At 55.2% G+C, this 21,140-nt stretch overlaps 1 protein-coding gene across 2 annotated transcripts in view; it reads left to right on the top strand.

The window, feature by feature from the left end:
* The first annotated feature begins 9,973 nt into the window (after positions 1 to 9,973).
* RBPMS2 (RNA binding protein, mRNA processing factor 2) overlaps positions 9,974 to 21,140 on the top strand; it is a 45,180-nt gene continuing 34,013 nt past the window's right edge. Inside the window, exon 1 of one of the 2 annotated variants that reach the window (XR_012895811.1) lies at positions 9,974 to 10,562. Coding sequence is in view for 1 of the 2 variants with exons in the window: in XM_075897472.1 (XP_075753587.1) it covers positions 10,503 to 10,562 (60 nt within the window). In the remaining variant the exon portion in view is untranslated. The remainder of the gene's footprint in view (positions 10,563 to 21,140) is intronic. The other variant, XM_075897472.1, reaches the window with a different exon arrangement.

Raw genomic sequence — 21,140 nt, 5'->3', positions numbered from 1 at the left:
ATCATGCCAGTCTAGACATAGCCCTGGAGTCTGAGAAGAGAGACAACGCACCTCGAAATGATTTTTTAACTGAATACCATTTTATTTAAAACAAAAGTTTACACATGAAAATGCCTGGAACTTATTATAATAAAATGAACCATGGTTCTGTGTCTGTGTGCTGTGAAATGTATGCAAGCAGTTGTCACTTTAGAGACTGGTTTTTGGTTACAGTTTCCCTTCAGCTGTGAGGGTGTGTCTAGACTACATGCCTCCGTCGACGGAGGCATGCAGATTAGCCAGATCGGCAGAGGGAAATGAAGCCGCGATTAAAATAATCGCGGCTTCATTTAAATTTAAATGGCTGCCCCGCTCTGCCGATCAGCTGTTTGTCGGCAGATCGGGGCAGTCTGGACGCGCCGCGCCGACAAAGAAGCCTTTCTTGATTGGCACAGGTAAACCTGGTTTCATGAGGCATACCTGTGCCGATCAAGAAAGGCTTCTTTGTCGGCGCGGCCCGTCCAGACTGCCCCGATCTGCCGACAAACAGCTGATCGGCAGAGCGGGGCAGCCATTTAAATTTAAATGAAGCCGCGATTATTTTAATCGCGGCTTCATTTCCCTCTGCCGATCTGGCTAATCTACATGCCTCCGTCGACGGAGGCATGTAGTCTAGACGTACCCTGACTGTCACAGGTTTTGGAAGTGCAAACCTTTAAAAAAAATTAGTGATTTGAAAAAAACACGTTAAAATGAATGTCAGGATTCCTGCAGACCCTTAGAATTTAGTTCTGAACTGTGGATATGGGGGTTCAGAACTGGTTTGTGTCTTGGACAGCCTGGGTGGGAGAAGCACAAGTCACATATCACACCCCACCAGATGATCAAGCAAAATCTTTCATAGCCTCCTGTATGGTAATCTGAGACTGGTTTCTCCAAAGCCTAGGCACACGCCTTAGCGTAGAGCCTTTTCCTTGGGGTTTACTGTCCCATGATGGTGAATCAGCACCTACAGATCTTGGCAACACGGTGGTTGCATCCTGAACTAAACTCATTAGATAAACTAATGGCAAAAATGGAGTCCACTCTGTGGGTGGTTCTGGAAAAGAAAAGATGCATGCAGAAACACAGCAGAAAAAAACCCTTCTACCCCATGGGCACCGCAACCGCCCTGGAGTAAACACGCTCCACGATGGTACAGTGGAGACAGGAAAGCAAAACATTTATTTACAGAGGAATGAATGGAGGAAAAAAGCCAGGGAGAGCATGACATTGTGGGGTGCAAACCACACCAGTGAGGGGGAGTGTCACCCTGCCCTACAACCTTGGGTGCCTCCCAATACTTTGCTACTGAAGCTCCCAGCTGAGATGCTTACAGCCAGCCTGCAGGTCACACTGTGAATATGTGTATAGCTGCAGCCTGCCAGCTATGTATCAGTCACACTCTGGCTTCCAGCAGCTTTGGTGAACACTAGCACGGTGACACCAACACACTCGCAGTTCTGGATTTTCCCCTAAAAGGTGCATTCTGCCCTGTCCAACTCTCTTCTGGACACTCCAGATATATTACGTCTGTGGCCCTTCTAAGCGGATCAAGAGATAAAAGTTTGCTATCCTTACATGGAGTTACCCATACAGTTCACAACAATGTTTTCATTAAAGAATAAACCAAGTTTCTGTAATTACAAGGAGACAGGCTTTCAGCAAGTACAAGTAAAAGATATTAAAGTCAGAAATGGTTACAAGAGAGTAAAGATAAAATGCTTCCTCATACTAAAATCAGATGTCATTCGAGGTGAATTCCCTTACCACATGCTCCCTCTAACCCTGCTGACTGAATTTTCAGGCCTGGATCTGCTCCCAAAAGTCCACAGAGTTTCATCTAGACAAAAGAAACAGCTGGCTAGGAAGCAATATCACAGGATGTCTTTGCCCCTCGCTTCATAGTTAGACCTTGAATATAGTAGATCCTTCCCTTACAAGCTGCTCTGGTACCTTCTTTGGCGGCTTGTTGCAAACGGACACAGAGTGGCAGCTTCTCTACTTAACTAGCTACAGCCTCCCTCCTGATCTCATTGCAAAGTCATGAACCCCAGTATCCATGGCCCCATTGAGCTCTGTGCAGCAGTGATACCGGGTCCGGCTTTGGCTTGTCATTGTCCAATTAGTGGTTTGGGGATGCGGCAGGCAGGAAACTTGCCCGAGAGTCCCTCTGGGCTGCTGGCTGGGAGCCACTTAGGTAAGGTCCTCCGGGCCAGAGCCTGTCTCTGGCACCCCAACCCCCACTCCTCGCCCTCCTGCCCCAAGTCACCACCAAAACCCTGGCCCTAAGTCACAACTCCCTCCCAGACCCTGTACCCCTCTTACCTCCATCCCCTAGGCCAGAATCCTCTCCTGCACGTATACCCTCTCCCAGACCTTGCACTCCCTGCTACACCCCAATCCCTTTGCCCAGGTCACCACCTAAACCCTGCCCCCCGCCCCAGGTCACAACTCCCTCCCAGACCCTGCACTCCCTCATGCACCCCTCCCCCAGGTCATAACCCCCTGCTTCATCCAAACTCCCTCTCAGATCCCACACGCTCTCCTGCACCCCAGTCCTCTACTTCAAGCTCCCTTCCGCACCCAGCCTCTGTCCCAGACCCTGCACCCTTGCCATAGAAAAGTGCAGCCCTTGACCATTTACTAAAATCTTGGAATCGCCCCCTCCCCCCATCAAAAATGATTGCTCACCCCTGCCCCACTTTAACTCTCCTCCCCCTTGGAACAATCACTTCTTCTCCCTCAGGATGAAGTTTTAAAGTGACCCTGCTCTCTAAGCCTCAAAAGTCCAGGACTCAGTCGCATTCAATGTCTCCAGGTCTTACCAACTGCAGGCCAAAACTGGATCCAAAACCTTCAGACGTGTGCTACCAAAGAGGCAGCAGAGAAGACAGAGGCCTGGCTAGAAACCAATGGTAGAGTAGCCCAAACAAGGGCCCATGCTAAGGGTATTGTAGCAGGAGAGATGGGTCAGCATCAGACGCCAACCCTCAGAGGCATCACACGGGTAGACACATTTCTAGATCTTTGATACTGTAGTGACCCCGCCCCAGGAGCTACCACAGTACCAAACCTACAAAGGCCCCCTGGCGGCCGCTCAGGAACACCATGTGGACAGTGTCTGCTGTGCTCAGTCTAACCATACAAAGAGAGGCTGCCCTCTTATGCAACATGACCTGCGTGTTCTTAGGGTCAGTGTATGGCCCCGGAGGCTCCCTTCCTAGGTGTCGAGTCGCACCGTATGTAATGCCTATTAGACGAGGGCACTGGGTAATAGAGAGCCTGATCAAGTCTGGCTGCAGACAGCAGCTAGCCTGGGGCAGCAGTCTCTGGACATGTGCGTGCAAGACCCATGTCTACCCTACAGCGGAGATCAAATGGAAGTGGGGAAGACGCATCTATGATCTCTGGCAACTTCCTCTTAACTGAGCAGCCGGGCTGGCCTTTTATCGTTCCCCTTCCTGTCCCGCCCCTCTGCGTCCAGCATGTGAGGTGTGGCTCTCCTGGCTCCTCCCACCAGGTGGCTTGTGGCATCTCCTCCGCATCTGTATGGGAGGGGGGGACACGGCTCCTCACTGCACAGCCCAATAGTTCTGATGTGGCAGAGCTCAGGACTGGCATAGAAAGGGACCTCCATGTGGTGAATGAGATGTGGGCAGAGCCGTCCGAGGAAATTCCCAGCATCTCCTACTGCTGTATTTGGAGGAACCCAGGGTTCTCAGCCTTGCTTTCACAACTACTAAATTCGGTCATAAATCTAAACAAGCAGGAAATAGCTCAGTGTTCTCCCCTTTGGCCTGGGACGAGTTCCAGGCCTTGCTGTTATCACAGCCAGCCAGCAAGAAATGGGGAAACGATGCTGGAGGCCCTGGCTCCGCCGCCCCCGAACCTCCATTGATTTATGTACACATCTAAGCCCTGTGAAGGCTGCTTGTAAGAAAAGCATAGCCGGCCTGGTCCAGCCCTTGTGCACTCCGGACGGCGCGGGTGGGGAAGTGAAGTGGCTTGGTCCGGGCGGAGCTGAGGGCAGCTTCTCTGCTTCTGCCCCAGGCCTTGCCACCAGATCTTTTAGTCTGACCTCCAGTGTCTCACAGGCCACCAGCATCACCCAGTCCCCAGACACCAAATCCAGGAACCAGTGAGACCCAAGTGTTATAGTTTCCTGACAGTCAGGATCTTCACCATAGAAACTGTTGCTTTCTCAGAGAGGAGGCCTGCGGGAAACTCTTGAGACCTCCTGAACCGGCCGAAGCTTGTAAAGAAGAACAGGATGTGGGACAATCCAGCGCTGCTTGTTCTGCACTGACGGAGCAGAGCCATCACTGTGGCAAAGATCTGGCTCTTTGCAAGCCAGATTTTTGGATAAATCCCCCTCTCCCCGTGCTTCAGATAATGGTCTTTAAAGCAAATGTAAAAAGTGAATCATTTTTGTAATAACTAAATACATACATGCATACAAACATAAATAGAGCGTTTTCAGACAAAAATAAGGCACAGGATTTTGTATACAAAAATCCGTATTTAAAAAACGCCAAGTACTTCTACTCTCTAGCTCAGTGGTTCCCTATTCAAGCATACCCTATTCAAGCATACCCTATTTAAGTTCCCTTTTCAATCTGTTAAAATTTTACAGACCCCCAAGGGGAGGGGCAGGAAGCGGTGGCCAGCTCCTGCCCCCTCCATCCTCTGCCCATCCATGAACTATACAGCAAGGGAGGTATCTGGGGGCCAAAGGCAGCTCCTGCCCTGTCACTTTGCTCTTGCCTGGGCATGGAGCCCTTGGAGAGAAAAAAGGAAAAGAAAAGTCAGGATTGGGTCCACTGCAGGACTGGGTGGAGGAAGAGGCCTGGAGCATACAGGGCAGCACAGCTGGCAGTGGGAGGAGGGACTGTGTCTCCTGGGGTATCAAGTTCCCATCCCAAGGGCGGGAAGCAGCGAGTGTGCGGCCAGTCGCGAACGGCGAGCCCTGGGCGAGAATCACCGGGAGGAAAGTCCCAGTCCCGCAGTGGGCCCGATCCTTACTTTTCCTTTCCTTTCCTAAACTTTCTGCAGACCCCTACAGTACAGTCACGGACCCCCAGGGGTCGGCGGATCACAGGTTGGAAGCACTGCTCTAGCTGATTCAGGCCAGAGCTCGAGAGCCAATTTGATGACGCTCCGGATCTCTGACTTAGCAGTGGCTCATTTCATGCACCCAGGATCTTAGTAAAAAGGAGTCGCTGCTTTGTCATTGTCTATTGGAAATGACTGGGACACAAATGCACAAAAACTCGGTGCTGCATGTGAGTTAAGGTTGCTCTTAATGGACTGCAGCAAGGCAATGAAAAGTTGAAGATCCCAATAGTCTATGTCGTCTACTCCCCCTTTCACAGACGCTTATAACTCTATGAGGTGCAACTGCTTTGGAGGATAGGGTCATAATTCAAAATGATCTGGACACACTGGAGAAATGGTCTGAGACAGGATGAAGTTCAATAAAGTCAAATGCAAAGTGCTCCCTTAGGAAGCAACAATCCATTTCGCACATACAGAACGGGAAGCGACTGTCTAGGAAGGAGTCCTGCTGAAAGGGATCTAGGGATCATAGTAGCCCACAAGCTAAATATGAGTCAACAGTGTGGCACTGTTGCAAAAAAAGCCAACATGATTCTGGGCGGCATTAACAGGAGTGTTGTGAGCAAGACACGAGAAGTCGTTCTTCCGCTCTACTCTGCGCTGATTAGGCCTCAAGTGGAGTATTGTGTCCAGTTCTGGGCACCACATTTCAAGAAAGATGTAGAAAAATTGGAGAAGGTCCAGAGAAGAGCAACAAGAACGATTAAAGGTCTAGAGAACATGAGCTATGAGGCAAGGCTGAAGGAATTGGGCCTTTAGTTTGGAAAATAAAAGACTGAGAGGGGACAATGATAGCAGTTTTCAGGTATCTAAAAGGGTGCCACAGGGAGGAGAGAGAAAAATTGTTCTCCTTGTCCTCTGATGATAGGACAAGATGCAATGGACTTAAATTGCAGCAAGGGAGGTTCAGGTTGGACATTAGGAAAAACATCCTGTCAGGGTGGTTAAACACTGGAATAAATTGCCTGGGGAGGTTGTGGAATCTCCATCGCTGGAGATATTTAAGAGCAAGTTAGACAGACACCTATCAGGGATGGTCACTCTAGATGGTGCTTGGTCCTGCTGTGAGGGCAGGGACTGGACTTGATGACCTACCAAGGTCCCTTTCAGGTCTAGTGTTCTAGGATTCTATGATTAGCTCCACCACAGAGCATGCACCACAACTGTAACTCCATCCAGCTGCAGGGCCAGCCTTCTACACCTCCCTCCGCAAGCCCAAGGAGCTGCAGCAATAGCCGTGGGAGGGGGAGTCTGGTCTGTAGGGGAGGGGGTGGAATTTTCAACAGCAGCTTCTGATTTGGAGCATATCTGATTTTTGGGCACCCTGCTTAAAAGGGTAGGGTCGGAGCTGTGGAAATGCCCAGGAGAACTGTGTGTGGGGGTGGGGGTGGGGGATGGGGAAGCTCTCTGCGGCTCAGAGAATCCTGCTTCCTGTGTCTCCAGCTGGAGTCACCCCAAATCCATGGCGGCTGTGAGCGATAAGACCAAGGCCACAGGGTGACAAATTGAACGTTGTCATGAGACTCCGTTTACTTTGGGCAGCTGGGGAAGTGGATGCTAAAGGGTAGGTTGCCCAGTCGGAGAACAGAGGCTTTCCCAAGTCGGAGGGGCTCAGACTTTTTGGATCACAGCTTTACACAAAGCTCATTCCATGCTCACCTGAAAAGCTGCTGAGATGGTCTATGATCCCACAAACCACCTCCCCGACCGCCCACAATGACCCAGTCTCCCCAATTCCCTGCTGTGGTCCCACAGATCACCTCCGTGTCCTCTCAGAGCCATCGGCCTCCCTCCCGTTCACAGCCATCCCTGCCCCAATCCCCTCCCATCCCACATCCCCGTGCCAACAGCAGCCTGCTTCCCGGAAGGCACTGAATGTACTATAGCTGTCTGTGCTGCAGTCAGCTGTGCACTGGAAGAGCCGCACGGTGTGATCAGCTAGATCCCACGGAGCAGACTCTGGGAAGCTCTGACTTTGGGGACTAAACACATGGCCTCAATAGGGCATCCTCAGCGAATGGTCACGTCAGTGGTTCACATGCACTCTGCCGAAGCATGACAGTTCACCAACCGAAATTCACCAGACACGCCGTCTGCTGGGACAAACGGGCCCATCTCTGCTTCCAGCTCCCACACGCTGCTTGCTGGATCCCACTGCCTGCCAGTCACCTGCCCGAACAGCCCCAGGCAACAAGAGCCGGTGGGGGGAAATGAAGTTTTAAACAAAGTAGAGGCCGCCCCGAGGTTGGGGGTGGGGCCTGCTTTAGAGCTGTGACGGCCCTGCCGTATTTAGAAGCAGGTGTTGCAGATCCGCGGTGGCAGATCCACTCGCAATGGACGCTGCAGCGTAGAACGGGACGCAGGCCTTCTACCCGCACGTGGCCTCGCTCTGCAGACAAGAGTGGAGCTGAAGATTCAAACGCATTTACGGCAGGCTTGGTAAATCCACAGCAACCCCAGCTACGGGAAGGAGCCGCCGTGGCGATCACATGATTCCTTGCCCCCAAGGGAACCGCTAAACTAAAGAGCAAAGAAGTGCAAGGAGGAGGATAGGGCGGAGAAGCAATTACAGGATTATTCAACAACCCTCCAGTCAAACACAACAGGGACCAGTGTCAGTTCTCTATCCAGGCATCGGAATTTGCAGGGGAGGGTCAAAATTCATTGGGCCCAGATGCTAGATCTGATTATTGGTGGGACCCCTATGGATTTTATGGGTGCAGTCACAATGGCTAGTCTTGTTCTCTATGTAAACAGCAGAATTAGCGCGAGCGGGACTAGAATTGCCATCTTCATGAACAAAGCATGTGTGTCACACCGCCTAGTGACCCTGGGAAGCCCTGGGATTCGTTACCTCTTTCGGATCTGACAATTCCCACCTGTCTGGTGTGTGAGTTTTGCACAGTGAAATCCAAATGTGCATGTCCCAAAAAGGCTCTTTCCTGCCTCCCGTCATGGGAAGTTACATTTACTGATGTTTTCAATGAGGCACAAGAACAAAAATCCCACTCGGCAGATAGTCACAAGCCACACAAAGGAAAGACCCCACCTTGTGCCTGGAGCACACAGTCCAAAGGCAGACGAACGATTCCAAGTGCTCTGCTGTCACAGAGCTCACAGGCTCCCTCCTCTCTTTTAGGATCACTGTTTCTCCTGCTCTCTCCCCCACACCCCAGGGGCAGGCCTTCCAACAGTAGGGAGATGAGCAGCGGTTAGCAGTCTGGTAAATTCTGCTGGCTTAAATGGAGATCAGATCTAGCTGCTCCCTGGAGCCAAAGGAAGGAGATCTACGCATCCTGGCATAACCACACCGGAAAAATGGATCTCATGGATCCAGCCCTTATTAGACCCCCCATCCTGAAAATTCCACCGGTTCCATAGAATCCCCCCGGATGCTAGAACTGGGTTTGGGTGGTGCCACCGTCCTGGATTACATTGGTCTCTGGATGCTGTTGCGGAAGTAGGAGCAGTTAAATGTGTTTAATTCAGACATTAGAATTGGGGCGACAGTGTGAGAGCCTGTGAGGGGAATGCATCCACTGCTACTCCCTGTGGGCCCCAGAAGAGTAGAAACCAGGTGTGTGGGGGGGTGATATCTTCTATCGGACCAACTTCTCATGGGGAAAATAAGCCGGAGTCCTGTGGCACCGCAGAGACGAAGGGTGCGTCCACACAGCAGCGTTACTTCAGAGTAACAGCCGTTATTCCGAAATAACAATGCGAGCAATTGTTATTTGGAAATCGAAATAACAGGTGGCTCATTCTGACTTCTGTACGCCTCATTTCACGGGGAATAGCGCCTCTTCTGAAACAGCTATTTCAAAATAGCTGTAGCGTGGACGCTCCACTGTTGCGATTTCAAAATAGTTCCTCCCCATTCAAACTAATTACTCCAGTGCTTCCTGGGGCTCTAAATCAAGGTAGTGCGTCTACATTAGGGGAGCCTGCCTGGGACTCCTTTCCAGGTTTCCCTGTAGTGTAGACGTGGTATTTCGGAATAAACTATTTTGGATGATATCTTCCAGAATAGCTTATTCTGAAATAAGTGTGCAGTGTAGACACACCCTAAGAGATGTATTTGGGCACAAACGTTCCTGGGTAAAACCTACTTTGCCAGATGCCTTAATTTTACACTTATGCCCAAATACATGGGTTACTCTTCAAGGTGCCCCAGCCGCCTCCTGGTTTTTGCAGACCCAGACTAACAGGGGGCCCCTCAGAGACTGGGTGAGCCAACCAAGTCTGGGTGCTCACAGGCGGCAGGATTGAGCCAGGCTCTTTACCCTGCTGCCAGGCCACAGGCAGGTCCAGAGGGCATTGGGGCCAACCGCCCCCCCCGCCGGTCTTTGCGGGGGGAGACGTCTGGGCTGGATCCAGGGGATAGAGGGGGGCCCAGGGCGACGTGCTGAGATGCACCAGACTCCCCTCGCTCGATGGCACTTCCTGCTTCAGGGCTTCAGCCAACCTCTCCCTAGGGAGATCAGCCTGGGGAGTTCCCAGCCGCAAGGCCCGTCGCCTTGCCACTGCCCAGGCACCTCGGGGCCCACGGGCGGATCCGACCCGGCGGCGCCTGCCTGCGGGCTTTGTGCGGGGGGAGGGGAAGGGCCAAAGCCGCCCGGGGGGGGGGGGTGCCGTGTGGGGGCGTGGCCGGCCTGCTGCGGCGTGGGGGAAGCCGGGGGCTCGGCCAGAGGCGGGGGAGCGGCCCGGCACAGCGGGGGCCCGGAACGGGGCCGCTGGCCCTTTAAGAAAGTTCAATCGTGCGAGTTCATCAAAGTTTAAAAAGTTTTTCGTGGAAAAAAAAAGCGGCCGGGAGGGGAGGGGGGGCAGGAAAGTTGGCTGCGGGCGGCGGGGATTGGCTGCGGGTTCCCCGGGAGACGGTGATGCAGGGCGAGGGGCCGGGCCGGAGCCCAGCTGAGCCCCCTCCCCGCCCGGGCGGGCTGCGCCGAGCCATTGATGACCGTATTGAAAAGGCGCAGGCGGCGGCTCGGGGCTGCACTCGGGGCCGGCTGCAGCTCGTTGGCACCTTCCCCCTCCCTTGATTGCTGCCCCGCCAACCCCATGTGAGCCCGGCCGGGTACAAAGACCCCGCACCGCCTCGGCCCCCTGCACCGCGCACCTCGCCCACGCCGCACCCCTCCGCGCTGGGCAGCAACCGGCCCGGCCCGCACCCTCCCGGGCAGCACCAGGGCACCCCGCACCCGGCTGCACCCCAGCGCCACCCCCCCGGCACCATTTCCCAGCCCGGCCCGGGACCGCAGCTCCCCCCCGCCCCCAAGCGAGCCAAGCCCGCGGGCAGCCCTACGATCCCCGGCCAAAGCCGCTGCAAGGAGCCCAGGACCGGCCACTCAGCCCCTCGCACCCCCGCCATGAGCAACCTCAACAAGGAGAGCGAGCACAGCGCCAGCAGCAACAACCTCGAGGAGGAGGTAGGGCCGGGAGCGGGGCCGGCTGCCCCTGCCTGGGGGGGGGCTCGCAGGGGTGCAGGGGGGAGTCGGGACCCGGGGAGGGCCTGGGGCTGCCCCCCTCCGGGTGGGGGGGCCTGAGCGCGGCTCGCCGGGGTGCCTGCCCCGGGCTGGTCCCCAAGCGCGCCCCGCTTCCCCTTGGGGGGGGCGCACTCGTCCCGAAGCGGCCCCCGTGTCTGGGGCCGGGCTCGCTGGGCGGGCAGAGCCCCGCTCTTCCGGCTCGGAGCGGAGCCGCCGCGGAGCAAACTAACTTTCCGAAAAGCTGCCGGGTGGGAGCCCGGGCGTGGAGCTGCGGGTGGCTTGGCCGGGGGGGGCTCTTCCTCCTAGCTCACCGCGGAGCCCCTTGCGTGGCTGGGGGGCGGGGGCGGGGCTGCCCTAACCCGAAAGCAGCAGCTTTGGGGAGCCCTCCGTGACCTGGCTGGATCTTGTCCAAAGAAACCCTGGCTGGGTCTAGGATCTGTCCTACCTCTTCTCTCCCCCCCCCCCCCCTTACTTGGTGCAGCCGGTTCCAGCTGGTATCGCTGGGCAGAAGGGGTCTTGCAGGCTGGGGGGGGGGGGGGGAGGGTGACACCCTTCACCCTAAAGCTGGGGGGGGGGGGGCTGGTAGAGTCCCCGGTGTGGTGGATGACATAGGCCTGGCGGGGTGTGGAGAGGGGCCTCGGTGTGTTCACCAGTCTGGGGGATCGGCATGGTCCACTCCCTGTTCTGCCCCTGGACAGCACTAGCTTGCGGGGGCCAGGTGGGGTCCGGCCCATCACCCAGTCTCATTCTGGTTTGACCTCCTGCGTGACCTTGGGGAGGTGGGCAAGGCTAGGCTGGCCAGGGGCTGGAGCCCCAGGGGGCAGGAGAGCAAGGCCCCTTAGCCTGTAGCCTTGAGGGGACCCCCTGGCTGCAGTGTGCTGAGCCTGCCCCAGCACAGCACTGCTGCGTGTGGCTGGAGACATCCACCCCCTTCCAGTACTGCGGGGGGAGGGTGGTAAGAGCCCCTGCGGGCTTGTCTGCCCCCTTTGTCTCCTCCCTGGTGATGGTGCAGATCTGGACTCTGGTTCGCTTTGTGCTGGGCAGTGGGCTGGCTCTGAGCGCCTGTGCGGCAAGGGCAAGCAGAACAGCCTGGGACACTGGCATGTGCTGGAGACACCCAGAACAACACCCTTTTGCTTGGTGCACTGCTCTGACTCCTTCCTTGTGGCGTACTGCTGGGCAGCAGGGGAGATGATCCATGGATCATGATATCCTCCTCCTGCACCAGAGTCTGTCCCCCTTGAGTTACTGTTCTGGGGGACCCTCGCATGCTCTCTGACCCTTCCTGGGGCTCCAAGAAGCCTTGGAAGTAAGTCCCAAGGATGCTGACCTCTGGGTGCTGACATATCTGCCATGTGTGGGCAGCCCTCCGGGCTGGAGGGACGTGCCGATTTCCTTGCGGCTTCAGTTGGCTAGGCTATTCCTGCCCCCTCCCCCAGCTCTCCTAGCAGGAGCCGTGTAGCATTGCTGGTGCAGAATGGCGGCCGTGTTTCCACCCCAGCATTGGACGAAACACTCTTGTACGTTGGCGACACATGTGGCGCTCTTGATCAATGAACTCCCCACAGCTGCATCTGGGAACCTCTTAATTCTGATGCTGCCTGCCCTACCTCTGGCTGTTTTTGGAGGTGGGGGGGGGGGGTTGCTGGAACAAAGGAGATCTCTGAGCAGTGGTGGGGAAGATTTGACTGGCAAGTGGTGTGAGATGACTCAAAGCGCTGTACGGTTGGAAAGGACAGGCACTACCCTACTCCATCACCCTGGGGGGGGGGGGGGGGTTAGGTGGCAAAGGGGGACTACTGACCGCTTAGTGCCCCGGTACAGCTGGAGATGCAGATCCGTGGATACTTGCCGTATATCTGTGGGAACCCGCATCCATGGGTGTGGCTATCCATGGCTTGTTTTTGCAGATGCAGATACGCACTTTGTCTGTGCAGGGCTCTAGAGATGCGGTAGCAGCATTTCACGCCCACCTGGCTTTCATGTCATGATTTAGGTTCAGATTTGCCCCCCACTTGGCACTTCCTTAATCTCCCCTCTCCCTCTCACCCCAATTCACAGGCTAGTCCAATTAATGCCCCGAGAACACAGGGAGGGGTTTGTTACCAGCAGCTGATGGGCACTAGCTATGGCAGTCTCGTACAGTACAGCCTAGCTACTAATGCCTGGGAAACCCATTGTGGGTCCTTGATTTGCTTCTTCGCTGGCCTGCAGGATGTCTGAAATCCGAGCTCCTGGGTCACTTAATTTGTCAGGTGAGAGTCATTTCAGCTACTAACTGGCCCACTATGGGGTGCACTAGCAAGTCTTGGGCAAGGTAATTTGTCCCATGTTCATGCTGGAGTAAGGTTTCCTATTGCTGTGTTGGCTGAGAGCTGTGGCTGGTCTAGTGAAGGCGGGACTCGTGGTTCTGCTCTCCTTGGCTATGCCCGGGCATTGTCATGACACTGCCACAGCATGGCAAGGTAGGAACATCTGGCCCTTCCGACTGACGTGTGGCATAAGCATGAGACTTGACTCTTCCAAGAAAGCCAGTTTCTAAACGGTGTCCATGTTTGCCCACCAAGCCGGGTGAGAACCAAGGTGAATGAAACAATTGGTTGACTTCTCCCCCTCCTGGTTCTCCCATGGCGGGAGCTGCTGTGCATGCCCCAGGTTAGGGGGAAGGCAGCATCTGCAATCCTAAAATTGGCAGAGCTGCATGGGTGTGTTGAGGACGCAGACAAGCAGCGAGGGCTTAGAGAAGAGAACAGTAGGTCTCCACAGGGCTGGCCCCACCCCTCAGCAGCCTTGTACTCTAGGGAACGCCCGGGGTTCCTTGTTGGGTGTAGCTGCCTAATGCCCAAAGGTACAGGGCTTGAACCGCTGCTTGGGGAAGAGCATTGTGCAGCTGGACAGGATCACGTGGTGTCCTCTCACATCTGACCCCTCCCCCTTTCTCCATCGCATAAGCCCTTGTTTACAGACCCACCTGCCTCTCTCGCCTTGGTATCTGCATCTGAGGGAGACGCGTCCAATGCCGAATGCACATCAGGCTAGCGGCTCTGCTCCTTGGGCTACAAATGCCACCTGGGGGGCTTGGCATGGAGGGGAGTTCTCCTCCATGTGTGCTCTGAGCACTTGAGAATATGCTTAGCAAGACTGCCTCTTCCTGGTACAGCCCATTCCCCTGCTGCGTGGGGGGTCTCAGATCTGCTTAAGTGACTAACGCCAGCAGGGCATTGTTTGTCTCTTTGCCTTTGGGTCCTGAAACTGACTAGAATTGTAGTCAGTGTTGCCAATGTTGACCCATAGCTCACTTGAGTTCTGACCGATGGCTATTCTTGCGCCTCATGGTTTGAGGCGAGCAGTATTGTACCTGGCATTTTCACTCGGAGCCAACCCTTCCTGCCCCAGGAACACTGCTTTGTGCCCAGAATGCCCTCTGACGTCTCTTCCTAGACTTCCTCTGCATGGGTGATGTGGCACAGGAGACCAAATTAACATGGTAAACTTCCATCAAAGCTGGTGTCCATAAGGCTCCTTTAAAAGCAACGAGGAGTCCTGTGGCACCATATAGACCAATAGATTTATTAGCACACAAGCTTTCATGGGCAAAGACCTACTTCGTCAGATGCATGTAGTGAAAATTACATGCATCTGACGGACCCACTCCGTCAGATGCATGTAACTTTCACTACATGCATCTGACGAAGTGGGTCTTTGCCCATGAAAGCTTACGCTCCAATAAATCTGTTAGTCTATATGGTGCCACAGGACTACTTGTTTTTGCAGATTCAGACTAACACAGCTACCCCTCTGATAAGGAGCCTTTAAATGTCTCCTCAAAACAATGTCTCTCCCACTGGACACGTACCTTGGCTTAATGCTCCTTCTCCCCACTTGGCACTGGGTAGCTCCCAAATGTAACCTCACTGGCACCTAATCTCCTAGCCCTTCCCCTTCCCAATCCCTCCTGATTACAGTCCTCAGCAGATCTCGTTAATATGCCTCTCTCCCACTGCTGGCCATAATGGAAAGCTTAAATAGTAGGGCCTCACACCATTCTCTGGCCTACCTCACCAGACACCTCCAAACTTGATACGCTGCCACTTAGCGCTAGCCTTTGTTTACATGTCGAAGCCAGTCATCTGTCCACGAGACATGTGCCAAGCTATTCCCAACTGATACACAGAGTTGTCTCTACAGCCCTTCCTCCAGCCCCCAACTTGGCTCAGGCAAGCCGTCCTAGCATGCAGCACTGCTGCTTTGGTTTAGCCTGTGTACCAAATTCACATGTCCACATCTTGCTGCTGCACGAGCACCTCAGGGCCCCCGTGGGCCTGGTGCTGTACCTACAGCTAGGGGCAGGGAAGTGCAATGGAGCCCCAACACTGAATTCCCAGCAGTATTGCTGTGATCTGCTAGATGGCTGTCATGCTGCCCCCTCGTATGGTGGGAGTTTAACTTTTACCTTCCTCCGCCACGAGGTTCCATATGGCTACTAGCCAGTAGCACAAACAATGGGGGGGATTGGAGGCACTTGTGAGGTTGGGGCAGAGACCTGGTGAAGCTGTGGGATCTCATTTGACTCGAGACTAATCTCTGTCCATCTGCTACCCTAGCTAGAGGCTACCTCACCTGAGCATTCAACAGGAATCCCGACTCCTGCTGAAGTTCTTCTATTCTCCACCTTCCGGTTCCAGGCTGGCTTTGTCTCCCTTGGACAAAATGAGTTTAATTCAGGCTTGGCTAGAGTGATTGATGGAAACTCAACCTCTTCCAGACTGACCTGCTGAGGCTCTGGGTAGCCTCCCTGCTCATCACTCTTACTGGTCTCCAGCTGGCAAGATACTTTGTTTGCGAATTCTGCTGGTGGAGCCTTGTGTGTCCCACATGGGACCATATGGCCAGATCTTATTCTTTCCCCCTTTAAAGGGACTGTAGTCTGACCTCAGTTATGCTTAAGCTGCCTTCTCCCCAAGTGAACGTCCTTGTCTCCAGCTAGGCTCCTGCCACCCCTCCAAGAGGGCTCTCCTGACCTCGAAAGGTCTCCATTCCTTACTATGGAGAGTTTGGGTAGCTAGTAGCACTAGCTGCCATCGCTTTACACTCCCCCCTCTCTGTCCTGTGCCTTGTACCACAGGGCCTATTAGTCACTCTTTGGCACCACACCCACATGCTTTCTTATCCTCAGTTGCTGCTTCCTGAGCAGGGTAGGAAAACAGGAGAGCCAGGGCTGTACCAGTGCCTTTATTGCCAGGATTGTTGAGAACATCTCGGTAGGTTCCAGCGTTGTTCTCCTAACAGCCTCTAGTCTCATGGTGGTGGTGGGGGGAGGGGGGCGTCGGCATTGTATGTCACTAAAGTGCCTGGAGGACAGATCTAGGAATCCTATTCCTGTGGTAGATGGTGCATTTGTGGACCTACTTCTGATTCCCAATTCCACGTCCTTCAATAACTCGCAAGGGTCCAATGAGATCTCGCTGCAAATGCTTCTGATGCGCAGTGACCATTTTCCCCCTCTCCCTGGTCTGCACCCCAGTAGAGTTTGGCTGTAGCTATCGTGAGCTCCCAGCTGAGGACTTCTGTCTCCATGGCTGAGCACCTTTATGCACTGCTTGCCCATGCTGTAAGAACAGGGGTTTTCAAACTCTTTGCTGGGCCCCCCAAAATATTTCAGGCTGTGATGATTCCCTCAAGTGATCGGTACTACATGTGGTACCATTCTCACTGCTGCAGTCAAAGCATGGGGGCCTTCTGACAAGTGTAAAATAGGTGACCTATTTAAAGGTCTGAGGACTCTGCTAGGGTGGTGGGACCAAGAAGTACAGAAATACCATGCCACCTTTGCTGCTGCCAGAGCTGGGGCACCTGGCCAGCAGCTGCTGCTCAGAGCTGGGCAATACGAGAAGGCAGTGCCTCTACCAGCTGCACAGAAGTAGGGGTGACAGTACAATGCGATTGCAAACCTCCAGCACACTTGAGAGGGTGTCAGGATCACAGTTTGAGAGCTACCACTAGAACATGGCTACAGATTCCCGGGGGGAACTACTGCCTGGCTTTAGGACCCTGTCTTCCACTTCTGCACCTCTCCAGCAGACACGATGTAGTCTTAATGACACCTCTCCCAACACAACTGTTCTGATGTGAAGCCTATCTGTTGGGCTGTTCCCCTTCCCTGAAATCCCTGCCATTGCTAAAGCAGGAGGCTTTTAGCCCTAGTCTCTAGTTGACAGAGGAAACAACCCTGCTCCAATGTCTCCTTAACGCATTGCCTATGGTCCCGTGGTCATGAGCACCAGCTTTCCCTGCAGAGCTGTGCAAGCAACGTGCCCCTGTTCCATGTAGTCAAATGGTGTCTTGGGTTTCCTCCTTCGTATGCTGCTTGCGATGTGGGAGACACGGGGAGAGGGAGCTGCTGTCCAATCCTAAAACCTTCCTTGGTTTTGCTGCCAAGCACCATCGCTCTGAATACAAAACTGAAACTGGGCCTAGGCCACAGCTGTTGGGCAAAAAGCTCTGCCTCTAAATCCACAGCTGCATTTTGATGCGACAGGCACTGGGCACGTCATGCAGCGGGGGGCGGTCCTGCTCTGAGGGGGCAGGTAGAATCCTACCAGTGCCATGAGCACACCAGTCGAGTGTCTACTTGGCACCTATCCATTTACTTGGCCGCTTAATGGCTGAGTGCCATCTTGCAGGAGGCTTTGTCACGATAAATGTCTGTCCTAAGGCTATTCATGTACATAGCCTGGTTTCTCCTGTGAAACCTCCTATGCTCTTGGCTTCCATCTTGTGGAAGTGAGTTCCACGGTCCCCAGCATCTTGTAATGTTTCTTGACTAGTTCTAACCTCAGTAGGCATTACCTCTGTACAGCAGGCAAGCAAATGGGACCTCCTGGCTTGGTTTAGATTCACTTCACTGGTCTAACAGGGAAGAATTTAATATCTAATCTCAAAAGCTCAACCAGTCCTTCCCTGTGACCTGTCTAAGGTGGTGCACCCATTCAGGCAAGTCGTAAGATTAAACTCTAACGTGTTCTCTCCCCTCTGACACGTAGTCAGAGCAGGAAAACCAGTCACGTGACTCAGTCTGAAATGGCAGCTGCCTCTGCAGAAGGCCAGGGAAACGCCTGTGCTGTAAAGACACCACATGCGTATGGTGGAGTGACCCCTCCCTCTGTGGCATGGCGAGAGAGCTGAAATCTGGTGATGTTTCAAGGCCCAGTTCAAGGTAAAAAGAAATCTTTGCACTAGGTTACCATCTTCTGGAGTGGCTGTACATGATGCAGTTGCTGACCTGAGAAATGCTGGACGGGGTCCTCAACGTGATCGTCATGAGGGTACCGTTTGTCTGCCAATTACTTCATTAGACCCCTAAATTGCTGCCTTCATCTGTCCCAGCCTGATATTCGCGGGTGCGCTGTGGTACCAATCCTCTGACAGCTGGGGTGGCTACATGGCCGTCACATCAGGGGTCTCCCGTCCCGCCAAGGAAAACCCAAGCCACAGTGGGAGAGGATGCTGGGGACTTTCAGAGGTCGGAGTAGCAGTGAAGTCTGCCCAGCTGCTTGCTGGGCGTGGTGTTAGTCCAAGCCCGAGCTGCATACCAAGAGGAGGCCCTAGCCCAAGTAAAGTAGGGGTGCGTCCCAGGGGCCTGAACATGCTCCTGGGCTCCGTGGCCTCGCTGGCATTTGGTGCACAGCCAGCCCCACCCCCTTGGGCACACTCGCAGAAACCTGTCTCAGTCCTCCAGGACTCTCGTAAACCGGCCCTTTACGACCTGGGAGGCGCTTGCGCAGGGGGCCAGGGGCTGTGGTGCCAGCCTGGCAGGTGGAGCGAGGAGGCACTCCTGCGGAAGCGGAGTTCCGGCCCATGCGTGGGAGGAGGGGAAGCATGTCCTCATAGACCAGCTGTAGCAGACCTCAGCAAGCAGCGCTCCAGGCAGTGGTCCAGGCGGATGGTGCCCCCTGCTGCTGACATCCTGGGGTGGAGGCGGTGCCAACCTATCTGCTAGAAGGCAGTGGCCAGGGGCTGGCAGAAACAGGTGCCTCAGGAACTTCCTGCACTGGGGCCAGAGCTGCAGACAGAGAGCGACCTCTGGCCTAGCAAGGGCCCATGTGCAGCCACCAGAGTCGTCCGGCCTGCATTCCCCAGGGGTGCTGCTGCCTGGGGTGGGGAATAGCAGGGGGTGATCATGAAGGTGCAGTGGAGAGGGGAGCCCCAACAGCAGTGATCATCTGGGAGGGAAAGGGGGTTGAACTTTGATCTAGGGCCAGGTTGTTCTATGGTCCTAATGGAGGAGGGGCAGGGTCTAGCTGGAGGCTGGGTGAAGGGGGTCTGACCTGGAGGGGGGGGGTGCAGGGTCTGGGAGGGGGTTGTGACTGGGGTGCTGGGTATAGACCCTGTCTGGGAGCTGCTTGCTCTGAAGCAGCTCCTGGCCAGCAGCCTGGTGGGACCTGTGGGCAGGCTCCCTGCCTGCAGCAGCCCCACATGCTGTTCAACCAGCTGGCTGCATGGGCCATGTGCTCTGCACCCTACAGGCCACGCACTGCCTGTGTCACAAGCACGGCCCAGGCAGCTCCCATTGGCTGGCTTCTGGACAATGGGAACTGCACAGCTGTGCTGGGATTAGCATGCAAAGCCCCTCCCTTTCAGGTGCACAAATGAACATGGGCCCCCACAACCAGGCGCTGAGTGGCAGGCAGGAAGACTGGCCATTGCCCCATGGGGCTGTGGTGGGCCAGGTCTGGTGGCTTAGCAGGCTGGATCCAGCCCACGGGCTGTACTCAGCCTACCCTGGCCTAGGCTGAGCTACCCCATGTGCAGGTTTGTCACGTACTAATCCTTGGTCCCCATTCATAGCCCCTAGATGGGAGTCCAAGGCAGACAGCCCTGTCCCATGGCTTCCCCGACTCCATGGCTGCCTGCACGCCGTGCCATGCATGGATCCTGGCCAGGAGCTCCGCAGTGGCTTGTAGGAGGGATTTGCCTTGAGCCCCGGCACCACGTGGCCTCAAAGCACTGACCTTAACCACCGGGTGGGTGAGCTGGGCCCAGGGATTGGGAGAATCCCAGAGGTGCAGGGTATTCTGGTCAGGGGATCTTGCTGCATTTTCCCCTGCAACAGGCTGGCTATACAGAGGCTGCCCAAGCTTGGGAAAGAACCAAGTGGGTTGGGGCCCAGCCTCTGCCTTGTGATTCTCGTTCAGCTCCCCGGGGGGCAGGGCATATGGGATGTGGAAGGAAGATGGCAGCTCTGCAGCTATTCTAAAGGCCTTGGTGTGCCTGGCCAGACAGGGCTCCTCTTGGGCTCTGCCCTGGCCCACCTGGTTTCTGGAGCATCCTGAGCTGACCTAGGGAATGGCCCAAACACCCCCTAGGTGGGCTGCCTGGGCTCTGGGCATAACCCCTGCTGGGACACGTGGCTCAGAGGAGCCTGCATGGGTAGATCCTTGAGCTGGCTCGAATCAAGGCCCTGGCAGCAGCACAGCTGGCTAAGCTTGTGCTGTGGTGGCTTGGAACTGGTCACTTGGGTACCAAGAGCCCAGCTAGCATGGGTAGCCCTGCATGCAGCCCTTCCAGCACTCTGTGCCCCATGGCCCCCTTGGTAGCTGTTCCAGGGCTCCCTCGGGTTGGAGGGGGTGGGAAGCTGTGTTCTCCCCAGCTGTGTTCTCTTGACTGGTTTCTCACAGCGTTGTCCCTCTTCTCGGTCCTAACTTGGCCCTTTCTTTGACCCTTCTGGGCTTCCTGCCCTTGTGCGGACACCTCAACCTCATCCCCACCCCAGGGCTAGCCGTGGGAGGGGGCCCAGAGCATGGCTCCCTGTAAACCGGGCTGGGCAATCATTTTTTGCCAGGGGCACTTTGGAAATTTTTGAAGGGGCCCTAGGCTCCACAGGAAGGGGCGGGGCATTGAGTGGAAGAGGTGGGGCCAGTATTTCCGGGTTCCCCAGACAATTGGTATGGGGGTGAGGGAGTGCCTTCCCCCCACCCCATGTTCCCTCCCCAAGGTGCACATGACTCTGGTGTGGGAGGAGACTTCCCTTGCTCCCCTGCCCCCAGGCCAATTAGGACTTGGGGGGTGGGAGAGTGCACAGAGTCTCCTCCCACCCTGCCAGGAGCATGTGGTGCTTTGAAGCGCTACTCAGAGCGGAGAAGGTTTTACATGCTCCCCTACCCCCAGGTCCTAATTGGCCTGGGGGCGGGGGAGCAGCAGGGTCTCTGGGCTGGATCCACCTGCTTGGTGGGGCCAGATCTGGCCTGTGGAGACCTTCTTGCCTATCCCTAATGTAGACCTATCCCCAGCAGCGCTGGCCCAGGACTAGTACAGGCTGGGTTCAGTGCCTCCCGTGGGCTGCTGAAGCTGGTGTCCGGACTACAGGGCCTCAGGAGCTGTGGGGCTGCTGGGCAAGGCCTGTTGCTGCTTCAGGCAACTCCTGTTACCCCTGCAGCTCCTCGGTCAGGGGCTATCTCCAGAGAGCTGGCACCTCCCTTCCCAGCCTCGGGAAGGATGCTGCAGAGCCAGGCTAGGGGCTAG

Source organism: Pelodiscus sinensis, chromosome 14, assembly GCF_049634645.1.
Source record: "Pelodiscus sinensis isolate JC-2024 chromosome 14, ASM4963464v1, whole genome shotgun sequence".
Classification (NCBI taxonomy): Eukaryota; Metazoa; Chordata; order Testudines; family Trionychidae; genus Pelodiscus; species Pelodiscus sinensis.
This window is presented reverse-complemented; position numbering and strand designations above follow the sequence as displayed.